This window comes from Psittacula echo (assembly GCF_963264785.1).
Source record: "Psittacula echo genome assembly, chromosome: Z".
Taxonomy (NCBI): Eukaryota; Metazoa; Chordata; class Aves; order Psittaciformes; family Psittacidae; genus Psittacula; species Psittacula echo.
The window spans coordinates 12,058,431-12,082,915 of NC_137742.1; the positions used below are offsets into that span (position 1 = coordinate 12,058,431).

Here is a 24,485-nt window from a genome sequence, read left to right on the forward strand (position 1 = left end):
AGTAACAAGGCGAGAGTTGTCCTGCTGCAGTTTCTGCCTGGTTTTACTGTGTGTGTATGGAGGCTCCATCTTCCTGAAAAAACCCAGCCATGAGCGAGCACAGCTCACAGGTCGTTTGGGGGCTGTCGATATCTGTGTTGGGAGAGGAAGCAGCAACCCAGCTGTTGTGGCTGGTAGCATCTCCTGCCAGAAAGCCTGACAACTGTGGTTCTCAGGGCAGCGCAGTTGTAAAAGGGGCGTGAAGCTGCCTCGGTGCAAAGAAGAGAAGAACGAAAGCGGCACTTGACACTGGCAGAGGCTCCCTCTCCAATGAGGAAGCCTCTTGCATTATATGTGATTTCTGTTTCCTTTGTGTGCTCGCACCTCTTGCAATCAGACGGGTGCGCTGTGAGGCACTCGGCAGGACTGGCACCTCGTCCTGCCCTGGAAGCATAAGCGAACATGGCCCTGCCGCTATGGATCTTTCTCCTGCTCCTCACACCTCTGATGGCAGCAAAGGAGGAGGAAGAGCCAGACCCCAACATCTCCGGAGAAGCCGAGGAAACAGGTAAGAAGGGTTCACTCCTCTGCCCACAAGAGAAGGTTTTGTTACCCTCCTGCTGTTCGGTTGCCTTGTATCTTTATCGCATGCAGGATGTACCAGAGAGAACTGCAGCTGATGTCCACACCAGAGCCCAAGACATCTGGGTATTAGTTGGGTTTTTGAGGTGAAGCTGTGTTTGGGGATGGAAGGCAGAAGATCTCAGCATGATGGAAAAGCCTCTGCAGGGGCCGTAATGTTCCTCTGAGGAGCAGGCAGTGTCCTTGGGAGCACAAGGTGGCCGCATCTCCTTGCACATTGCAAAGATACCACATCCTCACTGCAGTGGAGATGGGTGCTAGTGCCCAGCAAGGACATAGGGAGCCATAAGCTGAGTCCCTGTGTATCCAGGAGGCACGAGAAGTGCTGGAACTGCTCTTTAATGGGCTTCCTTGGTGCTGGAAGCCCAGGGCACCCCCAGGGCTCTGCCAGGCTCTTCCTACACAGGCTGCACATTTTCATCTCAACAGTCAGTTACTGGGTATCTGCAGGCTCACAGGTTATCTGACCTCTCAGGAGGTTTGAGATGTGGTTCAGGGGCTGTGACCTTGCCTTGCTCTGCCTCTGTCTGAATTGGAGTATTTCTCTAAACCAATCTTTGATAAAAATCACTAAATTAGCATCCAGCTGTGTCCCAGTCCATGGCAAGGATGTGTCTGGGCTGATGTAGGCTAGAGAAACCTGATGACTACATATGGTATGATATAGGCTGGGGAATGGGACCAGCACATTTGGTTGCTGATGTGAAGTGACGGCAGGGTTTGTACTGTGTGATACGGGCCATAGGAGCTCGTTCCCAAGGGAAATGTGTCTCTGTGGTTGCAGGGATTGTGAGCACAGCACACTGTTACTCAAAAACCAAGTGGCTAATGCTGCAACAGAGGATATCCTCCTGCCCAGACTGGCTTCCCCTTGTCCAGATTCCCCACTCAAGCTGCCACCAGGACATCATCTGCAACCATGCCCAAGGGTGGCTCTTCAGCTTGCTTGCACAGCACACATTACAGCCAGGACCTGTCCCCACCATGTGCGGTGGGATGCAGCGGGTGGGCAGCAGACTCGATGCGCTTTGCATATCTCGATCACCCAGCTCATCCCTGGGGCTCCCTGCGGCAGAGATAGTATTGCTGAGTTCGCACTTTGCTGTTTGTGAAAAGAGGAACCAAGAAAAAAGAGGGCTGTCAGCCGCACCCTGCAGTGCAGGCAGTCCTGCTGCATCCTCTGCACGTGGGCTCATCCCATTCTGGGACCTGTGCTTTATGGATTGGGGGCATCCTCTTGCTGAGGGACAGGACAAGGGGAACGGCCAGGATGGGGCAGGAGGGTCCCTCTCACCCACGTTAGGGCGCAATGGCCTCTATGGGGCAGACAGAGGCAGTGGGGCAGGGTAAAACTGTTGGGCAGAGATGGGGAGCACAGGACACGACCTAAAGGTCTCCTTTTCCAGGGGTCCCTGAGCATTTCCCACAACCCTTGCTGATGTAGGGTATAATCAGGGAAGGGCAATAGCCAAGTGAGGACTGGATAAGCTGCTCCCACTCACATTGCTGACTCCTTGCAGAACTTACAAAGTCCCCCCGTGCTGATGGGACCAGGGTGCTGGGTAACGTGAGGCTGTCCCCGTTCAGCAGGGCTCCTGCCTGCCCAAATCTTTGTGCCAGCTCCCCCCCAGCACTGAGCACGGGCAGCACTGGTTCCTGAAAAGCCACAGGCATGGCAGTATTTTTGGTGGGATATCTTGGGTAAAAGCAGAGCAGCTGCAGGCAGAGGATGTGGTCGGTGTGTGTGGTGCAAGTGTGAGCCAGCACAGCACTGCTCTCTGCTCCGCATCACACCGTGTGGGGTGCATTGTCTCACTGTCCTATTGTCACCTTATTTTCCTGCTCTGCTGTTCTTACAGGGGTTCTCTCCCACCTGAGATGCTGCAGTTCTGCGAAACCCTCATTCTTTTACAGTCCCAAAGTGCCTAGGAGACAGGTAGAGAAGCTTCTAGGGAATGATTTCCCTGCAGAGGCAGGGTCTATGACCCAGGCTGGCCCCGATCCCTTTCTCATCAGCCTTGCTTAACATTACATAGTGATTTAATCACAGCTGCCAAGATGCTCTAACTAGGAGCATACTGCAGTGCCCGGTGTGTACGAGGGTGCTGGGTAAAATAAGGCCACACTCAGTCTGAAAGATTTTTCATAGGTGGGACTCTGATTTCAAACAGTGCCTAGAGTAAATCCTGTTGAGAGTGCAAACACTAGGAGATGCTGCAAAGATGTGCCGTGGGGCTCAGAGCTGTGTGCTCCACCATGCTTCTCATTACCAGAGTACAGATTCAGGAAACAAGTATTTCACCTCCTGTTCTTCAACCCATGTCAGAGCCCCTTTTCTCTACAGCAGAGCAGTACAGGTTAAAGTGCCACCATTTCCCTACTCTTCCTGCAGTGCCTTGTTCAGTGATCTGCTTTGCCACCTTCTTTTCCCAGCACTGCTCTCAAGCAGAACGTCTCAGAGATGTCTCTGCCCCTTCCACTCTCACCCTGCCCATCGCTCTCAAAAACCCACCCAGCACCTTTGATTGCTAGTGATGAGTACAGAGATGCTTTAAGAAATGTGTGTGTCTTCTCAATGGCTTGCAATGCCACTTTCCACGGTGGAAATGGTGGCTGCTTTTCTTAGCAAGCACATGGCATCAAACACAGCAAGACTCCAGTGTGCTTTGCTGTCATCTCTGCTAGCTGCTGAGCTGCTGTGGGAAAAGGGTTGAACTTTGCCTGCTGCTCCTTAGATTTCCCCTTGTCTTTTATTCTTGACATAGGGGATAATACATTGTAAGAAAGTACATCTTTTGCTGGTAAGCAAAGGGCTGACCTGAATTACCAGCATAGCTATTTGTCCTGATCCTCCCCGACATCTGCTTCTGGTGCATGCTGGGGCTTTGTTTTGCCTGCCAGGCTCATAACTCCTTTGCAGCAGGGACAGGCAGCCCAGATATTTCTGTAAAATGCTCTCTATATTCATGGGTATTAAACCATATTAACAAGGAGGGTATTCATTTAGTAGAATCAACTGAAAAAAAAACCCAAAACCAACCCACATAACAGTTAATCTGTGATTATTTGAGGCAAATAAGCTAACCTTTTGTTACCACTCCTGCCTAGGCATTCAGCATTGTCCATTTTGCAGTAAGCACACATTGCACATTGTAAGAAGTGCCTGTTTGATCACATCTACACCATATTTTCCATGCTGAAATTTCACTTGTCTCAGCCTCTTTCCTATAGCTGGGGGTGGAGAGCCTGTGGGCAGCTCTCTGCATACCACAGTTCAGGGTGAAAAACGGTGTCTGATGACTGTTTCTTTGCTCTCCCGGATGCTGTTAGTCCCTATGAGGCCAGAAGCTGAGTGTTTCTTTCCCCTTTCTCTCTGAACACACTCCCTTTCCCAGCAGTGCCCCATCCTCCTGCACACAGATATGTGCATCCATCTCCTTTGCACAAGTGGTGAGCTCTAGACTGATGGAGACTTTCCATAGCCACCACCAAAGCACACAAATGGGTTAGAGCAAAGGCTCCTTTGCTTCAAGGAGCTCTTTTCCCATGGCAAATGTTATGGGAAAATGTAAGAAAGAGGGTGAGGATGGAGGTGTCCCTCCCCTAGCTTGTGTACCTCGACTGCATCCCACAGTCATGGGTTAGTTTCTTTCAGTGAGTTTCAAATGGTACCCATATCCCTGCTGTTTGGCTTATTGGAGAAGTGAGGTTGAATTGGATTGTATTCAGTGACGTTCTTGAGACAAAAACAGACATGGGCTGAAAGTGTCTTCTCTTCCCTTTTCTGTGTGGAAGCAGAGACTTCGAGGCTCTACCCTCAAGCAGTCATCAGAAATGCCACCAGGAAGGGCTCTGAGCGGCTGCAGGTGCCTGAATGCAAATGGTGTCAGTGCTGTAACACCCTGCCTGTTGTCAGCTCCTCTGCATGGATGGCATGGGCACTGCTAGAAGGATGCTCTGTTTACAAGGAGCTTTGGCAGCCTCCCAGGCTGTCTCACTGATGTACACTACCCCTTTGCAAGGCAGGCAAGCTCATTTTGTCATACCCATCCCTCTGTCAGACAGCATTAATCCCCAGCCTAATTTCTAAGGCTGGTGCACTCTCCCACAGCAGCACCCTCCAGGCTCCTCAGAGGATGGGGTTGAGCTGTGGGATCTGCCTTGCCCTTTCTGATCAATCCCACCCAGGCTTCATGCCCTGTCCCGTGTGTTCCATGCCCACCCCAGGTCAGGGTGCTGTGTCAGTTCCTGCCCACTCTATGTGTGAGCATGACATGACCACATCTGGCAGGCCAAAGTGCACAGGGGAGCCTGTAGGGAAGAAAACGGGAGACCAAATGACCATCCCCATAGCTCAGAGGGCTCAGAAGGGAAAGGACAAGTTGCAGAGGACAGGCATCGCACTAGTCCTTGCATGGTGCTCAGTGGGCACAGCCAGGTACAAAGAGGGAGCAAGAGGGTTTGCCTATGGGACTGCTCACTTATGCAGTCCTTGTGCCTTTACCAAGCTGTTTTCACCTGAAAATAAGGAAAAAGGAAAAGATTCTATGGTTCTGTACTGGCATTTCTGGCAAAGGGTTGGGGCTGATAAATGCCCAGCTTTAAGAGAAGTGATTCACTGGAGACCTGATGGAGGTGGCCAGCCTAGTCAGAAATGTGTGGCTGTTGTTCCAGCTTGGTCCAAGGGATCCCTTCACACCCTATTGCAGCCCGGAAGCTTTGCACAGCACCTGTTGTACCTTACTGAACCACTGAAAGCTAAGGGAAAGGCTGAATCTATTCCAAGTGCCTGCCAACAGTAATAATTACAACACTACATACTCCTAACTTGAGCATGCAGAAACTTCACCCTTCAGTAAAATAACCCACCGTAAACTTTAAACAAAGAGCAATTCTCTTTTGTACTACATCAAGTCTGCACTGTGTGACATCTTTAACACAGCAACCATGAGAAGTGGCCCTTTTAAACTCACTGTTACCCCTGGCCTTTGTAAGGAAGCACCACGCAAAGCCAAAAACCTCTAGAGAGGTTCATTCCACCAGTGGCAAATGCTTTGCTACACAAAAGGCACTAAATGTGTTGGTGAGCGGCTCAGAGAGAGCTGGGAGCAAATCAGAGCTCTGGCAGACAGCCACAGTCAACCCTGTCAGCAGAGCATCAGTGTTTGTAGGAAGGCACTGTCCCAGATACCTCTTGAAATCTGCACCTCTGTTACATGCAGAGGAGAATTCACCTTTACCTCCTCATTTCCTGCTCTGCAGGTTGCCATGGTCTGTGCTGCTGGTGGGGTTTGTGTCACTGCCCGGGTGGTAACAGCCGTCAGGAGGTACGGAAGCACTTAGAAAAGGAAAAGCGATGAAAAATGAAACACTATAAATGCCTTCATGAGTAGCTGTCACCTGCCTGAAATAATTGCTGCTCTATTTACCATTTTGGTGGTATTTTATCTATCTCATTTACTTGGCAGGGGTCTTATTCTGGCTGAGGTGATGGAGCTCTTGTGGTCTCTTAGCCTGCTGTGTGAGGAGTACAGAACAATCATGGTTTCCTGGCGAGTTCTAATGCCGCCTGGGCATTGTGCTGGGAAGGAGTACAAATTCACTGTGCCTGCCTGGATGCACCTTGGTAACTTTGGACAATGGCTGAATATACTTACAGCTTTACTTACAGCTGAGTTTGTTTGTAGAAAAGAGCTAACAGAGAGGTACATTTCTTATTACATGAAAATTGGTACCTGGTCAGAGCTCGAGACCCACATTAGTGCCATGCAGACAGACAGCTGCACTCCTGTCTAGGAACTAATGGAAAACAAATATAGTGATTTACTTCCACCAATTGCCCAATCTGCATGTTTCAAAATGCCACTAAACATGCAGCAGGTTAAATAATAAGTACCTGCAGTCCCTGCTGAGTCCTTTCTGCCAACCCAGCTGTGGGAATGTTTCCCCTCCTGGGTAAGGATGGGAGTGATATGGGATGGGAGGTACCCGGCCCTAGGAGCCAGCAGGTATTTTGTGCAAGGGGTGGAAAGGATTAAATAGAAAGCGTAACCTGCAGAGCAAAAGCAAACTGGCAGCTTGATTAGGCTTTCTGCTGCAAATAAGTGCTTATGTGAGTATAAGCAAGTTGTGCTCAGCAGGATGATGGGGACATGAGTGAGTGATGCCAACAAGGACTCACTGGGTCTGGTGCCACAGCCCCTGTCTTTGGGGGAGAGAGCGGCATCCTCCAGGCTGCTGGAACTCATTGGCTGTGACCCCTCTGCAGCACAGAGGGGCTCTGGTACACTCCTGCACTGCAACTGAGGGTGCAAGGGGATCAATAATCCCAGGGCTGCATTCTGGGAGGTGATTATCTGCGCCACCACTCTGCAGTGATGGGGACCTCGTCACCCCCCGTGGATGCTGCTGGAGCCCAGTGATGCTCAGGGCTCTCCCTCATGGCTTTTGCACACAGGAAGATGCAAAGCTCCCTCCGACTGGGACTCCAAGCTGCGGCTGACCCCATACTACAGCAGCTATGCCCTGAATGAATTGGTGCAGCTGAGCTGTGCTGGGGAGTATATGCCAACAGTCTCCCGAATCAGATGCATTTCGAATGGGACCCACACCTTGTGGAACACAACTGCCACCTGCAAGGGTAAGCAGAGCATCACTCTGAGCCTACTTACCTGTGGTGCTGGTTAAGGGTGCTGAGCTGGTGGTAGACCTTCCATGACCAGGTCGTGCTTCAGCCCCACTGAGGTGACAGTCCAGGAATGGGAGACCTGGGTGTCTTGGCTTTCTCCCCTGTCCTGGCAGTGCCAGGGCACTTTTTGTCTCAGCACTCTGCCAAGGGCAGCTATCAGTGTCTGTGGTCCTTGGGAGAGGTTCAAAGGCAGGAACAAGGGTCCCAGCACTGAGACCGACTGTGTGTCCCATGCCTTCAAACAGTTCCCGCGCATACGGCTGAGGTGGTGAGAGTGGAACTGAGGAGCCCAGTCCAAGGACAACCTTATCCAAATGGAGCCTGAGTGGGGAAGCCTACATGTCTGTGGGAATAGATGGGACTGCTCCTGGGATAGATCTTTCTCCTGCTACCTTAACTGGGTGCAAAAAAGGGATTTGGAGTTGAGTGTGGTAACCAAGGGAGCTGGACAGTGTCAAAATGAGGGCAGTAGACCTCTTTGCAGGCCCCTTTCCATCCTGCTTACACTGTCTCCTGCTCCTCTGTGCAGAGAAATGCCAGCAGCCCCAGTGGGACTCGAGGCTCCACTTTACGCCACAGAAGAGTTTTTACAGGATCAATGAAGAGGTGACACTGAGCTGCTCTACAGAGGATCCTGTTCCCCTTGCCGTGATCAGATGTGCAAAAGGGACATCTCCAGATTCTAAGTATGACTGGGAGATGAACAGTCAGGGAACATGGCATGGGGTTCCAGAGAACCTGACCTGCACCACAGGTAAGTGGGGAACAGTAGGTCTCCTTGCTACATGCATCTCTTCTTGAGGAGGGACCTTGAATATCCTGACATATCCGTGGCCACAGCTCAGAGACTGGCACCAGTTGGGAGCAGACTCCTTTAGAAGCCTTTAGTGTGGGGCAGGTTTTCTGACTGTCCCTGCATCTCTTCGCAGTCAATTCCTGAGTTGCAGGACGTGGGGAAGTTGGAGAAGATCAGATCTTGCCCCTCACTTCACCCCTCTCCCAGTGTCCTATATCACCACCTTGCCCAGACACACACTCCTGTCCTGGAGATCTCAAGTCATCCTTCCCCAAAGCCAAATGTGTGCAAGTGGATTTCTGCAAGCGAGCTCTGTAAAACCAGTCTGTTGAAACGCCTGGTGGGGCAGGAATAGCACAGGTGCCTGGATACACTTTCTGAGGTCCATAGAGTGTATAGGCGAGGCAGCAGCAGCTCTCCCATGTCCCCTCTCTGCCTTCATCCTTGATAGCCAGTCATGATGTTGCCAAGCTGAGCAGCATGCACACCACAGTCCCTGCTTGGTGCTGTGTTGCCCATGCAAGTGTTAAGTAGACAGCCCAGCCAGGAGACAAGAGACAAGGTAGTGCCAGATGAGGAAGCCATACAGGCAAGCCAGCAGCTCCTGCAGTGGTTTCTGAGCAGGGCAAGTGTGGGACCCTGCAGATGGGTGCCAGGGCATGGTGCAAGTTTGGGGGCCAGCACTGATGTGCCCACAGAAGTGCCATGATCCTTGCTGTGCCTCCCTGGGTTGCACAGGTCTGCCTGTCCCCATGGCTGCCCGTGCAGATGAGGAACCCTGCAAGCACAGGAGCTGGATTGAAGGGGCTGAATTGAGCCCTGGGTCAGCCCCTGGTATCAGGGCTGGAGGCTGAGGGGGATGGAGCTGAGGGAAGAGCAATGCCTGTCCTCAGGTGATGGGGGTGCGGGACTTGCCTGGGCAGGAGCAGAGCTGTGCTGGGTGTGGGGATAAATGAGCAGGCAGCCCAGTGCTCAGATGAGATGAGAGGAGAGAGACAACATAGGAACCTCCCTGCTTGAGGCTGTGGGAGATGGCTAAGAGTGTTCACAGACAGAAGTGGGTGGGCAGGGGAGGCTCACGGATGAAGGTTATCCTTCATGCGTCAGGTACACAAGGAGAACCCCTTCCCAACAAGACTTACCTATGGGTGATGTCCTAGCAGATGGATATTTCACCTTCCCTCTCCCTTCAGGGCTTGATGGATCACTGGGGATTTCCCTCCCATGTCCCTCCTCAGCACCTCTCACCCCAACTAACACCCTCTTTTCAGCTCCACCAGAAATGTGCCAAAGGCCCCAGTGGGACACAAGGCTCCGGCTGAAACCAAACCAAGATAGTTACCAGAAGTATGAAGAAGTGATGCTGAGCTGTCGTAAGGGTTTCCAGCCACCCTTCACCCATGTCAAATGTATAGGAAAGAACATGTTCAATAGCAATGGGAAACCTGAATACAGAGAGGTTTGGCTTGGAAAGGACAGCAGAGGCCAGTGGAACCAGGCTCAGGACAGAGTGGAGTGCATTGGTAAGTGAAGCATCAGAACCTCTCTTGGTTGCCCTGCTCTGCTCCTAACTGAATGATTGGTGATATCCCACCACCATCCCCTGTCCCAGCTTGTCACCCCCCACCCCATCTAACCCCCAACTTTCCCCTATGACAGAAACGTGCCAAAGGCCCCAGTGGGACAGAAGTCTCCAGCTGGCACCAAATCAGAACAATTACAAGAAGAATGCAGAAGTGATGCTGAGCTGTCCTGAGGGTTTCCAGCCACCCTTCACCCATGTCAAATGTATAGGAAAGAACGTGTTCAATAGCAATGGGAAACTTGAATACAGAGAGGTTTGGCTTGGAAAGGACAGCAGAGGCCAGTGGAACCAGGCTCAGGACAGAGTGGAGTGCATTGGTAAGTGAAGCATCAGAACCTCTCTTGGTTGCCCTGCTCTGCTCCTAACTGAATGATTGGTGATATCCCACCACCACCCCCTGTCCCAGCTTGTCACCCCCCACCCCATCTAACCTCCAACTTTCCCCTATGACAGAAACGTGCCAAAGGCCCCAGTGGGACAGAAGTCTCCAGCTGGCACCAAATCAGAACAATTACAAGAAGAATGAAGAAGTGATGCTGAGCTGTCCTGAGGGTTTCCAGCCACCCTTCACCCATGTCAAATGTATAGGAAAGAACGTGTTCAATAGCAATGGGAAACTTGAATACAGAGAGGTTTGGCTTGGAAAGGACAGCAGACGCTGGTGGAACCGCATTCGGGACAAAGTTGTGTGCACCGGTAAGGGAGGCATCAGGAGCAGGATGGTCCTTTGCGGGGACAGGATGCTAGGATTGCGTAGGGGTGAGAGTCAGCATGGGAAGGTTACAGTTTTCCCCTGAGGCCAGTGCTGGGAGGTTTGATGACCTTGGAGCAGCTCCTACAATTAAAGGATGAATGTACATGTTGTGCTCTGCACGGCACCAAAGGCTGCTGGCGACCACACACCTCAGAGAGAGTGAGGGCAGAAGGATCTCTTTGTTGCTTCATATGAGCTGTGATGAAGGTGTCCCAGGAGAGGACACACTGTGCTGCACTTCCCTCTGTTCCCTGCGCCACATGTCCTGATGTTCGAACAAACGCAAACACTTGTCTAGCTGTGGGAACTCTCCCAAAAGCTCACATCCAGCTCCTAGGAACACAGTGACACCAAACTCCTCCTACTCCCCTACCAGGGGGCAGGAGTGATGAGTTTCGTCCATCAGAAGGCACCTTGCTGCTGCTTTTCCAGCTGGATGTGCCTGGGAGCCGGCACTGTCCAGGTGCCTGTGGTGGGGCAGGTCAAAGGCGTGTGGCCGTGGTTGTGGTGCTCAGTAGGGCATCTCTTGCCTTCTGCAACAAGTGCTGTTTGGGAGCAAACCTTACCATGAGGGACCTGACACCAGCACGTCTGTACGGCTTTGTGGCTGTTCAGAAGATGGTCTGAACCTTGTGAGATCCCTTCTCCAAACCTCACTCAGAACAGCGTGGAGTGCATCGGTAAGGGAGGCACCAGGAGCTCTCCTGGCTGCCCTGTTCTGCCCATCCTGAGTAGGAGAAGGCAGGCTCTGTGTGCACAAGCCTGGGGAAATAGAAGGTGCTGCTGAAGCAGTGTTGAGGCAGCCTCTGAGCCTGCCCTGAGTCCTGCCTGCATTCACCAGTGCTGGGAGGTTCTTGCTGGAGGTGCAGGAGATGAGGGTGTCCCTGAGGGCTCATGGCAGGAGCATGTGCACAAAGGAGGGCAGCACGGGAGAGCTCGGTGTGTGGTGGAGTCCAAGATCTGCACAGCATCAGGGTTGGGGCAGGAGCACTGCAGGGCTCTGCTGCCTGTGTCCCCCAGGCCATGCAGCTCAGTGTCCCACAGCCTGCTTCCCATGGGCTGTCACCTCCAGGCTCTGGGTCAGGCTTGGCACCATCTTCTCACCTCCTGGGGCTTTGAGCTCCCAGGGGAGAACAGGGCAACAGGGGGATGATTTCGGAAGGCAGACAGAGGTCTGACAACAATGGTCCTCTGCTGCTCCCCAGCTCACTGAGTGCTCTGAGACCTGGCCCCGAGCACTGGGGCTCAGGGCTGGCTCTCTGTGGGCAGTTCTGCTCATGGGTCCTGTGGGGTGGTCTGTGCAGGGGAAGGGGATGCTTTCCTGTGGCCCCCACCCACAAGAGGGACAGTTCCTTGCATGGCCCAAGCTTTCAGCATGTCCGAACTGGTCCCCTCAGGTGCTTTGCTGGCTTCATGTGGCAGGTTCCTGGGGCATCACATCACCTGGGCTTCTTGCACAATGCCACAAGGTGCCGGGCTCAAAGGCTGCTCCATCAGGCACTGTGCAAGCTTGGTGCGTAGTGTGAGCCCCTCATGAATGCCCTAGTCCCTGGAACTCCTGCTCCCCATGGGCTTTCCTGGGAGGCTCAGGGAAGCCAGCGTGGGGCCTTTTTTCCCCTCATCCCCTTCCTCCAATGTGGTGTAAAGGGTTGCTCCATACAGTGTCCTGGAGCTGCACCTCTCACTTTACTGTCAGGGCAGATGGGCCTCTCTGCTGGGTCTGTGCGGAGGGAATGACGGGGAAGGTGAAGTTTGGCTGCAGGGCTGGGAGGGGAAGGGAAGGCAGTGACCCTCTCGCAATGTCTCCTACACAGAGGTGCTCCACGTTGACCCCGGGACCCTGGAGGTTTCCAGCACCAGCATCAAACTGAACTGGTCCTGCCAGGCCCCTGAGCTGTGCTCACGCATGCGGGCCATGTGTCAGCTGGCAGAGCCTTCCTCCCCTCCCTGTGAGGCTAAGGAGGTGCTAGGAGAGGAGATGCTCCATGGGCAGGAGGGGACATTCTCCTGCGCTGCTCTGCAGCCCTTCACTGAATACAGTGTCACCATCTCCCTGCCGCCCAGCACCATCCTGTACAAAAGGCGCGTCAGGACAAAGGAAATTGGTATGTTTACATGAAGTGTAAGTGTCCCCTTCACCCACAGTGTTGTCACCCACTGCCTGCAGTACTGTGCTGGGGTTGGGCTGCTCGGATGCTGTGGGGCTCTGGGGAAGGGGCTGTGCAAGGCCCTGGAGCAGACACAGCATGTCCCCTTCTCACTGTGCCCTCCTCACCACACTGTTGCTGTTCCTGCTGCTGCAGCACATGCAGCTTGTGTGGGACAAACCCCACTCAGGAGGGTCCCTGTGCAGCCTAGGGATATGTCACAGGGGAGGGTGGATTAATGTCCTCTTCACCCGCAGTGTTGTCTCCCTGCAGTGCTGTCCTGGGAACGGGGCTGCTCGGATGCTGTGGGGCTCTGGGGAAGGGGCTGTGTAGGGCTGTGTGCGCCCTGCTCTGTGCTCAGCCCCTGCTCATCAGCCTTGTGCTTGACCCCATCCTCCTGTGCTTCCAGTGCCGGACAAACCAGAGCAGCTGTGGCTGGATCCCAGCACGGGATCCCTCAGCTGGGAGCCGCTGCCCTCCTGCAAAGGGGAGATCATCGGATACCAGGTACCAGGGGACCATGGGCTGCCCATGTCCTCCTCCCCTTGGCACGTATGCCCTCCTTGGAGCTCAGTGCAGGCGGTGTGGGGATGGTGGGGATGGAAAGCTGTGATAACCTGAAAGAGAAAAGAGAAGTCAGTGCTCCCCTGTGGTGCTGTCACCACAGTGCCTGTGGTGTTGCAGTGCCAGACTGGTGACCTGGCCCCGGGCTCACTGCACCTCTTCAGACAAGCAGCCTCCCTCCTGCCCTCAGCTGCTCACCCAGGCTTGGTCCTTTGCTCACAACCGCTCTGAGAGCTGCGGTGCTGGCTCCACATCCCTGCTCTCCTCCTCCTGTCTGCTTTGAGCTCCACGCGTGGGGCCAAGGCTCCTGCTGGTTCCTCCGCAGGGGCCTGGCACAAGCGCAGAGAAGGGGCCAGTTGCGGGGCGCTTTGCTGTGCCCCGCTGCGGGGCGGGCAGGCTCCCGAGGCCAGGGGGGAGCCGCTGCCCCAGCCCTGCCTCTGTCCCCAGCTGAACATCACGGCCAGGAGCGCGCAGGACCGCGGTTTGCTGGAGCTGCAGCGGCTGCGGCTGAGCAGCTCCGTCACCGAGCACCCGCTGCCCGCGCACGGCCCCGGCAGCAGCTACGTGGTGAGCGTGCGGGGACTCACGGCCGCCGGGGCCGGGGCTGCTGCTCTCCGGGAGTTCCAGACCAACCGCTCGGGTAACGCTGGCGCTGTCCCGGTCCCTCCGCGCCGGCCCCGGCGGCTGCCCGGCTGCGGCAGCTCCCTGTGCCCACCCCCGCGGCCTCCCGGCCAGCGCCAGGAGCCGGGGCACCAGGAGCTGGGCTCTGCAGCCTGCGCTGCCCGGGGCCGCCCCTGCTCCTCGCACAGCCCCCGGCTGCTGCCGCTGATGCTCACCCCGCCTCTGCCCTTCCAGGCGCCCCGCAGCCCCTGGCCATGAGCTGCCGCAGCGCCCGTGACGTCTCCCCATCGCAAGGGACGGCCGTGCTGCCCCTGCACCCCATCGCCCGGCACCACGAGCCGCCGACGTGAGTGCGGCCCCGGCAGCCCTGCTCTCCGCAGCCCCCTGATGGCTTCCCCACCGCAGCCACCCCCGTTCCGCTCTCCCCATGCCCACCTCCCGGGTCCCTCTCACCGCCTCCTTGCAGGGAGCACCAGCTGCTCGTGGCCGCGATGCACAACAGCACGACGGTGGAAGGCGTCTGCTCCGCTGAGCCGCAGCCCTTCAACGCCAGCCGGCAGCCCGGGGCCTACGTGGCCGCCGTGCTCAACCTCAGCACCCCGATGGACTTTGTGCTGGGCGACGGGACCCGCGGGCAGGGCTACCACAACGCTGCCCTGCGGCCGGACTGCAACTACACGGCCCTGCTCCGCCTCGTGCGCCGCTCGCAGCAGGTACCCTCCTGGGGTCCTGCTCTGTGGGGATGCTGCCAGGGCATTCAGTGGCCTTGAGTGGGAGACTTTTGCCCCTGGGGTGGGCACTGGGGCAGGAGTGGACTGAGATCTGCCTCCCTTCCTCCTTGGACAGGCAGAGAAGTTCACCTGCATCTGCTACAGCTTCTCTGTTGGTAAGTGTGTTCCCTGCTCCCTGTGCCTGAGCCTTTCTTCTACATGTTCCCTTTTCCCAGCCTGGTCACTTCCCATTTTGAGGATCTGACTGAGCACAGGAGCTGACCAAGTGCAGCAACATTGGATTCTCTTTGTCCTACTTCCATCTTTGTGTAAATTCTCTGAATCTTGAGGCTACCTATTGTATGTGAGCTTTAGCCAGCCTTGAGCCACTTGGTCAGGTTGACGCCAATTGCTGCTGGACTCTGTGCATCATCTGTGCCATCATTGCGTGTTGCTCCCCTGATGCATGTGCCACCCCAGAAATACAAACCTCTCGCCACTCTCTGGTTGTGCCTGGGGCAGTCAAGGAGGGAGGTAGGGTCCACACTGGAGGGTATCACACCAAGCTAGCACCTACACTTTCCTCACCAACTTTGCTGTTCTCAAATGCAAAGCCTATGTTGGGAGATGAAAGATGTTTTTTTCACTCCATGCTCTTATGCAATCCCACAACACCTCGTTCCGGCTGTGTGGGAGCCTGATGCTGGGATGTGCTTGTTGCAGGGCAGGAGCCGGTGCCTCTGCTGAGCAGGATGTCTGTAGCTACAGCAGTAGCACTGGTCATCGTTCTCCTGGCACTGGGGATTTTGCTGCTGCTTGTGATCTTCAGGTCAGTATGTGCCTCCCCTCCGCTGCTCTCTGTGAGGCATCAGCACCTTGCACTGCCAGGGAGTGCCCAAGCAGACCCTGAGATAAAGCAAGGTGGGACATTGGGCTGTTACACAGGCAACTGCCTCTCCTCTCTCTTTTCTGCTGGTCTATGGACCTGATTTGCTGTTTTGCAGGCGGAAGTTCCACAGTTCAAAAACCTCGGAGAACAGCAGCACTATCCCCCTGCGAAGATACCGAGGAGGTGCAGTATGGGCAGAGTGTGCCTTGTCTGGACAGGCTGTCTGTTAAAAGCACAGTCAGGGTGCTTACAGGATCTGTAAGGTCCGTACGTGAATGAGGGTATCAGAGCTGGCTGGCACGGGGAAAGGGACTCCTCCCAGAAGAAAGGGACCTGTGTGGATAGGGACAGTCTAGGGTTTGGAGGAGTCCTGACCACTCTTATGCTAAACTGGCCTCATGGTCTCTGTAGGTGTGAGCAAGATGAACACACAGATCCCGGTGGAGGCACTGCTGGAGACTCTGAAGAGGTTTAAGAGGGCCGAAATAGAGGCAGAGCAGACAGAGGATGAATCAGTCGACAGTCATGGTGCTGGGCGTCTGGGAGAGTACCAGGTTTGATCTAGTTTTGCTTTACCACCCAGCTGCACTGTCCTCGCAGCCCTCACACCTTCCTTGGGAATGTCATGTGTTGGCCAGAACTCATGCCAATGCAGAGCGGGCTTGTCTTCTTCCTCTGCAGCAACTCTCCTCCAGTTTATTGCATCCCTGCGATGCCGGGAAGGAGCTGTGTAATCAGAGCAAGAACCGCTACAAGAGCATCATCCCATGTAAGCAGGGGTTGGCACAAGCACTTGGGGTGATTGGGCAGAACAGGGTGCTGGGCTGTTGTAGGTGCCCCTCTAACTCTTCAGCAATGCTGAGCTCCTCACCTCATCCTCTGTGGCTACTGAAACCCAAAGAGGTTTTCCAGAAGCATCATGTTGACCTCACTGTTTTACATCCAGTTGGAGAATTCTTGTTCTGCTCCTCAAATCTCCCTGCAAGCTTAGTAATTCCTATTCCTGTTCCTTCTGTTAGTCATTGCTGAACACTGCTGTGTCCCATCCAGAGGTGGCTATTTGTGGGAAAGCAAAGTGACCCAATTTCTACCAAACCTTAAAGCTCCTCTGGGCACTCATGGCGTGGGCATTTGATCATTGCATTGTCTTCCCCAAAACCACGTTGCATTTCCTGCTGTGCCACGTCACCTTTCATCTCATTAGCTATTCTTTACCTCTGAACATGTCCTGATGCCTGGAGTGCTGATGAGGAGGGAGGTGACAATCCCAGATTTCCTAAATTACATCCCCCTCCTTAAACAGTCACTTCATTGCTGTCCCAAAGAAACCATCCCCCAACTGCTGCCTCCCTTCTCTTTCAGATGATCACTGCCGTGTGGTGCTGCAGCCCTCTGACACAGGGAATGGCTACATCAATGCCAGCTACGTGGATGTAGGTATTGGGGAACTGCTGCCTTGAGGAGGTTAGAAGCACCTGGGGAGGGTAGAGGGGCCTCACCTCTAACAAAAAGGGGCCTGTGTGAGGGGACAGGAGCCAAGATGCAGCCTCTAGGTACCCACTCTCCATGCTGGCAGGAGTGGTGGTGTGACACAATGTGCCGAAGCCCTGGGCTCTGATCCCTGTGTCCTTCATTTCATTACCTGTTAAACATTAAACCCATGTGACTGGAAATGTTTTAACCTCTCCCCCACAGAGCTATCGGAGTCCACGTTTCTTCATTGCAGCTCAAGGTGGGTGCTCCCAGCCCTCATCTCAGCAAGTGCCAGTCACTGGTCTGAGCTCTCTGGGGAGTGGGGATGTGGGACAGCAGATTAGTAGCAGTCAGTGTCTAAGCCCAAAGTCCTGTATGTCCTGTACATGTCTGTCTTGGAAAGTGGCTATCCTCTGTGGCACTTTGGCAGCATACAGCTACAGCTGGACCCTGTACTCCTCAAGCTGGACATGGTACTTCTACACACAATATACATAACCCTAACCTTACCATAAACACTAAAACCTAACCCTAAAAACTAAACCTAACCTGAAAACCTAACCCTAACCCTAAACCTAAACCTTAACCCTGACCTTAACTCTAACTCTAAACCCTAACCCTAACCTAACTTCCACCATCCGTTTGGTGGGTTGAGTGACAGGGACAAACCTGAAAATGCCTGACATGCCTGCACTCAGTGCACTCAGAAACAGGTTTCTTCCAATGATGCAAAGCTGGGATGGGTTAGTCTGCTCTGTGCAGCATGCAGCAAGGAGGTCTCATGCTCCTTGCAAAAGCTGCACGAATACTCCTTGGGAAATAGGATCCTAAATGTGAAAGCAGCTCACAGTCATCTTGAGTGTCTGCATGGGGAAGCCCTCAAAGGAGCAGTGAATCCCTGATGTGCTCTGGGCTCCCTCTTCCTTGTCTCAGTTTCTAACATGTGTGATGAAGCCAAGGTGTCCAGCACACTCTGCCAGTGGCTGATGTGCCCAGGCTGTGCAGAGGGAAGCCTGGGGATGCTCACAGCCTGGGAACATCTGAGTTGTTGCTGGGAATAGCTAAAGCCCATGGCTTGGATGCTGACACAGGGTTCTCCTCTTTCCAAGGCCCCTTGGCTGGGACAGTGCTGGATTTCTGGCAAATGGTGTGGCAGGAGAAGTCTTCAGTCATTGTGATGCTGACAGGCTTAGTGGAGCAGAACAAGGTAGAGAAACCATCTTAGCCTGATCTCAGCTTAAGCTTCCCCAAAGCCCAGGCTTCCCTACCTGCTTTGCTTTGCTCCCAGTGCAGCTATCAGGGAAGGAAGAGAGCAGCTCCACACCACTGCTGGCTTGCAACGCTCCCCCCATGAGTTTGCTAGTGCTTAGTGGTCTCGCTGCTGTTGACAGACCAAGTGCGAGCAGTATTGGCCAGAGCAGGAGCAGGTCTATGGGGACTTCACTGTGACACTCAGCAACACCAGGACCACCACGGGCCTTGTCACGCGCATCTTCTCCCTGCAGAAGGTAAGCCTGGTGTATAGCTGATGCAGGGTACTTAAGGGTTTCAGCAGCTGGCGGGAGCTGTTGGCCAAGAGATGCTATGGGAAGCCCTGCCTGGTTTCCTGCACCAACAGGGCAGCATTGCTATCACTGGATACCATGCCGGGGCATCAGCCCCACAGGTTTCTGTGCCAGTCAGAGGCAATTGGTCAGCTCCAGTGTTCACCCCAGCTGAGTCTGGACAGATGATGCACATGGACAGACTGTGCATCCTTGAGGGCTTGGAGGAGGTGATCACAAAGGCATGAAAGCAGTTAAAGGGTAGAAAATGGCATCTCTATACATCTAGGATGATGGGTCTGGTGCTTTCCTGTCCCCTGGGCCAATCTGCAGAGGGTCCACAGTGAATCCTTGGTCATTCACAGTTTCTAAACCTGAACAGACTGTCCATGGTTTAAGATAATGTATATGACGACATTTGCCAAGATGAGTACTTTTGCTGAAGCTATGCCTGAGATAAAAAACAGAAACTGAAGGAGTAGGAAGGAGGGAAAAACAGGTACAATATAAAGAAATTACAGTCATGCATGTTCTTGTCATTTCTTGTCTTGCCTGCAGCGAAGTGTAGCTGGAAGGTAAAATTCCAAGAGCACCTAATGGTGAAACATAGCAGTTCATCAGTTCAGGCCAAGTGAATGTGATGTTTAGGGAAAAAACCATAATGGGCTGATAACAAAAGTGACTACAATCACATCACTGCAGTATCAGCCTTAGGAAATGCTTTATTTGAGCAAGCCAGGACTGTTCAATGTCTATGGAATCATTCTAAACTCTGGATTTTACATTTTTTCCCTCTGGGGCACAAGCTGCCTTTAGTGCTCTGAGTTCACTGTTCACAGCACAGGGGAGCAGAAAACTAAGTGAATTTTGTAGCTGTGTGCTGGGTGAATTTGCTCTTTGATGTCTAATAACCTATAGTGGGGCATTCACTGCAGTGAGGGTACGGGGGGGAACAGTGAGTGCTGGTATCCCCATGAAGTGTTGTTTTCCTCTGCTCCACACTTGTTGGCATGCAATTACCCCACGCAAGTTTCCATGTTTCCTGCTCCCAGCCACATCTCCCTCTTTGCAGGCAGGCTGTGCTTTCCCAAGGGTGGTGGAGCAGTTTCACTACCTCCTGTGGCCAGACCATGGGGTCCCCAGAAACTCTGCCCAGCTCCTGTGCTTAGTGGATGTAGTGAATAAGAGAGCATTGGAAGTGCCCGCTGGCCCCGTGGTGGTGCACTGCAGGTACTGGGCTGGGAGCAGTTGGGTGCTGGGAAATCTGGCCAGGGCAGCCCTGACCCCAAGTTGTCTCTGTCCTCAGCGCAGGGATTGGGCGCACTGGTACCTTCATCGCCCTGGACTTCCTCCTGAAGATGGGGAAGGCCGAGGGGAAGGTAGATGTGTTTCACTGCGTGCAGAGGCTGCGGGAGCAGCGCATCAGCATGGTGCAGACCAAGGTGAGGAGAGCGTTCTGTTCCCTGCATGCTGTCAGGCTGCAGATCTGCTTCCTCTCTTCCCCTCCCAGGGGTTGTGGCATGAAAACGTCACTAGCCATACTGTTTATGGTCTAGACACCGAGACTGGAGCTGCCAGGTGATGGAGACTGCAGGATCTTGTTTTCAGTGCTGCATCCAAACCTAGTCAGGATCCATATTCCCCTGAGACCCTCCGAAGTGCCAGCAGCATTCCTATGCACCAGTCGTCCATTAATATAATATATTAACTATAATATATATAGAATTAGACAAGTAGCATGAAGAGGCCTTCAGGTTTTCAGGATGTCTGCCCTAATGGCATCTTCTGGGCAGCAGTGTCCAAGCCTAGGGACTATATCCTGATGCTCAGTGCTAGGACTCTTTGGAGGACACTAGGTTGGGCAGGATCATGCAGCTGCTTGTAGTTCACTGGTTTTCTGGGTTTTCTTCCCCAGAGCAGGGGTCTGATCTGAGAAGGAGCATTAAACATCAGTAAGATGGTCTTACCTGGGTTGTTGCAGTTTCTGAGTGGGGCTGCCTGCACTGGGAGGTGTCTGACCTAAGTGACCCACAGCAGTAAAGTAAGGGGTGGACCTGGCTTGTTGCTGATTGGTGTCCGTTGTCTGGAGTCCCAGGGGTCCTCATGGAGCTGCTCCAGACTGCAGCTGACCCATGTCCTCATGCAGGAGCAGTACACCTTCCTGTACGAGGTGGTGCTCGAAGGCTTGCTCTGCGGCAGCACTGGGGTCCCCGTGGAGAGCATTGCCAGCCACATCCGGTGCCTTCGAGAAGCTGAGTCCTCAAGGCACAATGTCCTTGAGAAGGAGTTCAAGGTACCACCAGGATCTGATGCACTGGGGCCGGTCTGTGATGCCTCCCACCAACCCCAGCTGTGGGATGGAGCATTCCTTTGGGATGTCTGAAGAAGAGGAAGAGCTGACAGGCAGGACTTGCTTGACTGAATCATCCCTACAGGCCCTGCAGAAGTTTTCCGAGTTGTTCCAGCTCCTGCCATGCAGAGAAGCAGAGAAACCCAGCAACCAGCCCAAGAACCGCAAGCCAGGGATCCTGCCAGGTACCACTGGCAGGGCTGGGCAGCCTGAGAGTAGGGTGAGGGGTTAATGCTGCCCTGCTGCTTCCCTCCCCAGCACCATGACACTGGCAGGTTCTGCCCAAGGTCCAATTGGCATTTTCTGGTTGATAATAAATATGAGGCTGGACTCTCCATGGGACCACGACCCTATCCCTGCCTCCTTCTGGGCTTGCAGGAAACATGCATTCACAGGATAAACATGTCCCTGGGTCTACTCTTTCCCAGTGGTGGAGCCCAGATGAGACATTAAGGAGAAATAAGGAGAGGGGACCTGCTGTGCCTCTATGCCTCTGCCTATGGGGTTTTGGACATCCCATGTCAGGCAGCCCTGAGCTGTCATGGCCGTGGGGGCTGGTGGTGCCTGTTCATCCAAGCCCCTTCAGCCCACGCCAAAAAACCCCACACCTTTCAAGGAGAGCCCCATGCCTTAGTGCAGGGAGAGGATGGCTCATCACTTCTCTCTGCCCCTTGCCTCCACAGCGGATTCCTGTCGGCCCATCCTGATGTCCTCGCTGAACACAGATGGCTCACCAGGTTACATCAACGCTGTGTTTGTCAACGTAAGGCTTCAGCCCCAGTGGGAGGTGGGAGATGCTGGGAGCAGCGGAGATCCCACCAGGGTACCACTGCTCAAGGCAGGGCTGAGGTGTTCCAGCCCTGGGGCTTCATCATAGTGACTACATCCCAGCGGCTTGGGCCCTGCTGCCAGGAGGTGGCCCCCGTGATCAGCCTAAACCCTGCCTGCACAGGCAGCTCAGCAGGCAGCTGATGGCTTTTGCCTGCTGGGATATAATGAGCTGGGTTGTGATGAGCTGAAGGTCAGCTGGATGCAAAGCCTGCTCTGGGCAGGAATGGGGTGGGCTGCATCTCCCTGGGTCCTGCCCTGGTCCTGCCAGCTGTCAAAGGGGCTCCCAAGGGGTGGGTTGTGTGACCTTTTCCTTCCCCGCACACCGGTGTGTTTTGCAGACGTACACTGAAGAGGACAGACTCATCATCACCCAGATGCCCTTCCCCACCACAGTGGTGGATTTCTGGGCTCTGGTCTGGGATTACACCTGCACAGCAGTGGTTGTCCTGAACCAGCTGCAGGAGCTGGATGAGGTCAGCAGCATATGGGCATCCCTGCCCTCCCCTACCTCCCTCGGTACTTCCCATATGCTTTCTGCCTTTGCCCCTTTGCCTGCTGCAGGAGCCCACTGCCAGCTTGTGGGCTCCATCCAGGAGACCCCTGAGGACACCTCAGCAGTGGGATGTACCCAGTCTCACAGCAAGGGAGCATCCCTCGGGATTTCCTTACCCTTGCCCAGTGTTACTCTTCTGGCCGCAGCACCATGGGTTGGTCCCCAGCAAATGGCAGGAAGAGCACACATGTGCACACTATGGCTTACGGACAAGGGGCTGCTCTGTGCAAACCCCTGTGAAGGCTGAGCTGTGCCACACGTGCAGGTAGGGGCTGTGTGTGATCACACGTATGTGTGTGTCTCCAGACATACGCAGAGTTCTGGCCCATGCAGGGCGAAGCTGCCTATGGCCGTTTCCATGTCCACCTCATCTCGGAGGAGCCTGGAGCTGGCTTCACAGCCTGGACACTTGCCCTCACCAACAAGCAACAGGTAAGCACTTTGCACAGAGGTGGAGAAAGTCCTTTGAGAACGGCCTTTGCAAGAGCTGGGAGGACTTGCCGAACTCCAGCATCAGCAGGCTTTGATTTGGGGACAAAGTCACAGCTAAGGATGGCTGGGGCCACAATGGTCAGAGGGATGTGATGGGGGCCTGGAATGGCACTGTCCAGGGCAGGACCTTTTGCCCTGGGAGAAAGGTTAGTCCCAGGAGGGTGAGGCTGCACGCAGAGGTATGTTTGTGTACCTTTCTATATGCTTCTGTACCTTTCTAACTTGGAGGACAGCAGCCATGGGTAGACTTTGTGCATCTCATGATGGTGCATGAATGGGGTCAGCTATTATGGGTGGCTAGGCACTGGGCTGGCATGAGTCTGTGCTGAACCTGATGCTTGTGGTCTGTACATCTGCCAGTCCCAGAGCACTCAATGGAGAAGGGCAAAGTCTGGGACTGGGCTATCCCATTGTGGAGCTGCTCCCTTGATCCAGTGTGCATGGCTGGGTCAGGACTAACACACACTGTTCCTCGTTTCCTGCTGTGTAAGCAAACGGGTTTCTTCCCTGCCCAACCCAGTGTCTTTCTTCCCCACTAGCCCAAGAAGCCTCCACTGGAGGTGCGGTTCTGGCAACTGAAAGACTGGCCCATGAAGCAGCATCTTCCCCCACACCCTGCCACCATCATCAGCCTGCTAGGGAATGTAGAGACACACCACCGGCAGAGCCGGGATGGACATATCCTCATCACCTGCTGGTGAGTGATGTCCCCGAGAGGAGCAGCCATGGCGCAGAGCTGGCTCAGAACAGGCTGCAGCAATGACCTTGGGTCACAGCTCAATCTTGGGTGGACATAAGGACATGAATGAGCTGTGTTCAGGGAAGAAGGCTTCCCTGTGGAGGCTGGCTGGATGCAGGACCTGTGGACAAGATCATCCTGAGAGCCTGCATGTCTAGTGGGACACCTCTGAGGGTCAGCCCTGCTCTCCCCTTGTTCTCCTCTGCAGGGATGGCGCCAGCCGGAGTGGGATCTTCTGTGCTGCTGGTTTCCTGTGTGAGCAGATCCAAAGTGAAGGGCTGGTGGATGTGTCCCAGGCTGTGAGGATGCTGAAGAGACAGCGGAGACAGCTGATTAAAGATGTGGTAGGTGCTGCCTTCAAACCCAGACAACATGGCAAGACCAGTGCACAGGCTATGGCTATAGCTTGGACTGTCCCAGCAGCTGCCCTAGCACCAATGTGCTCAGATCACCCTGGGGCTAGCAGGGGCAGATGAGACCTCTGAAAATCCTGTTTTCTGCTGCTGCGACAAACACACTGACTGAGGGCAGGTTCTGCAGGACTGGATGGGCACCAAAGCATCCTGCTTTGGTGCTGCCCTTTCTGGTCCACTTGGCCAGCTCAGTTGGGGGCTGCATTGGTGGGTGCTCAGATGCCTATCCTGCACACCACTCTGGGTGCTAAGGGCCATTATAGGGTGAGCAGCCCAGATAGGAGTGAGCCGTAAACACTTCATGCCATGGATGCTGGCTCCAGCAGTGGGGAAGCCCAGCCCTCTGCTATGCTTATGATTCCTCAGTGGGGAAGGTGGGCTTCACTGGGAGGAGGAGAGTGAGCTGTACCTACGCCTGGCTTGCTCAGGAAGCTGTTAGCAACCAAGACTGTCTTTGCATTGCAGTTGTTGGTGTACCAGGTTCTCACATGCATCCTTCTGTCCACAGGAGCAGTATGGGCTCTGCTACGAACTAGCCCTCAGTTACTTGAATTCATTTGAAACCTATGGGAATTTCAAGTAGAGACATGGCCACAGCACATCTCCAGCCCTCCGTCAGTAACAATGGAAACCATAGGAGGCAAGAAGGGTGTGCACAGCCATGAGAAGCCACCCCAAGGGTCCTCTATGGCTGGAAAGCACTAGCTGGACCGTC

General features: G+C 54.2%; 1 protein-coding gene across 1 annotated transcript; it reads left to right on the plus strand.

Annotated features, from left to right (window-relative positions):
- Positions 1-441: 441 nt before the first annotated feature.
- On the plus strand, positions 442-24,412 carry LOC308231687 (receptor-type tyrosine-protein phosphatase kappa-like; the record flags this gene model as incomplete). Its single annotated transcript, XM_080637349.1, has 31 exons — positions 442-547; positions 7,079-7,261; positions 7,839-8,063; positions 9,377-9,628; positions 9,765-10,007; positions 10,144-10,386; positions 10,821-10,958; positions 12,259-12,549; positions 13,001-13,098; positions 13,603-13,795; positions 14,011-14,122; positions 14,243-14,489; positions 14,623-14,662; positions 15,210-15,315; positions 15,491-15,558; positions 15,787-15,929; positions 16,057-16,144; positions 16,738-16,808; positions 17,071-17,107; positions 17,958-18,055; positions 18,240-18,356; positions 19,465-19,622; positions 19,699-19,834; positions 20,539-20,685; positions 20,828-20,927; positions 21,426-21,505; positions 21,912-22,046; positions 22,433-22,558; positions 23,158-23,315; positions 23,566-23,701; positions 24,279-24,412. 31 exons carry the CDS (start codon positions 442-444, stop codon positions 24,351-24,353), a joined length of 4,350 nt encoding a protein of 1,449 aa, XP_080493475.1. The 3' UTR covers positions 24,354-24,412.
- Positions 24,413-24,485: the final 73 nt, after the last annotated feature.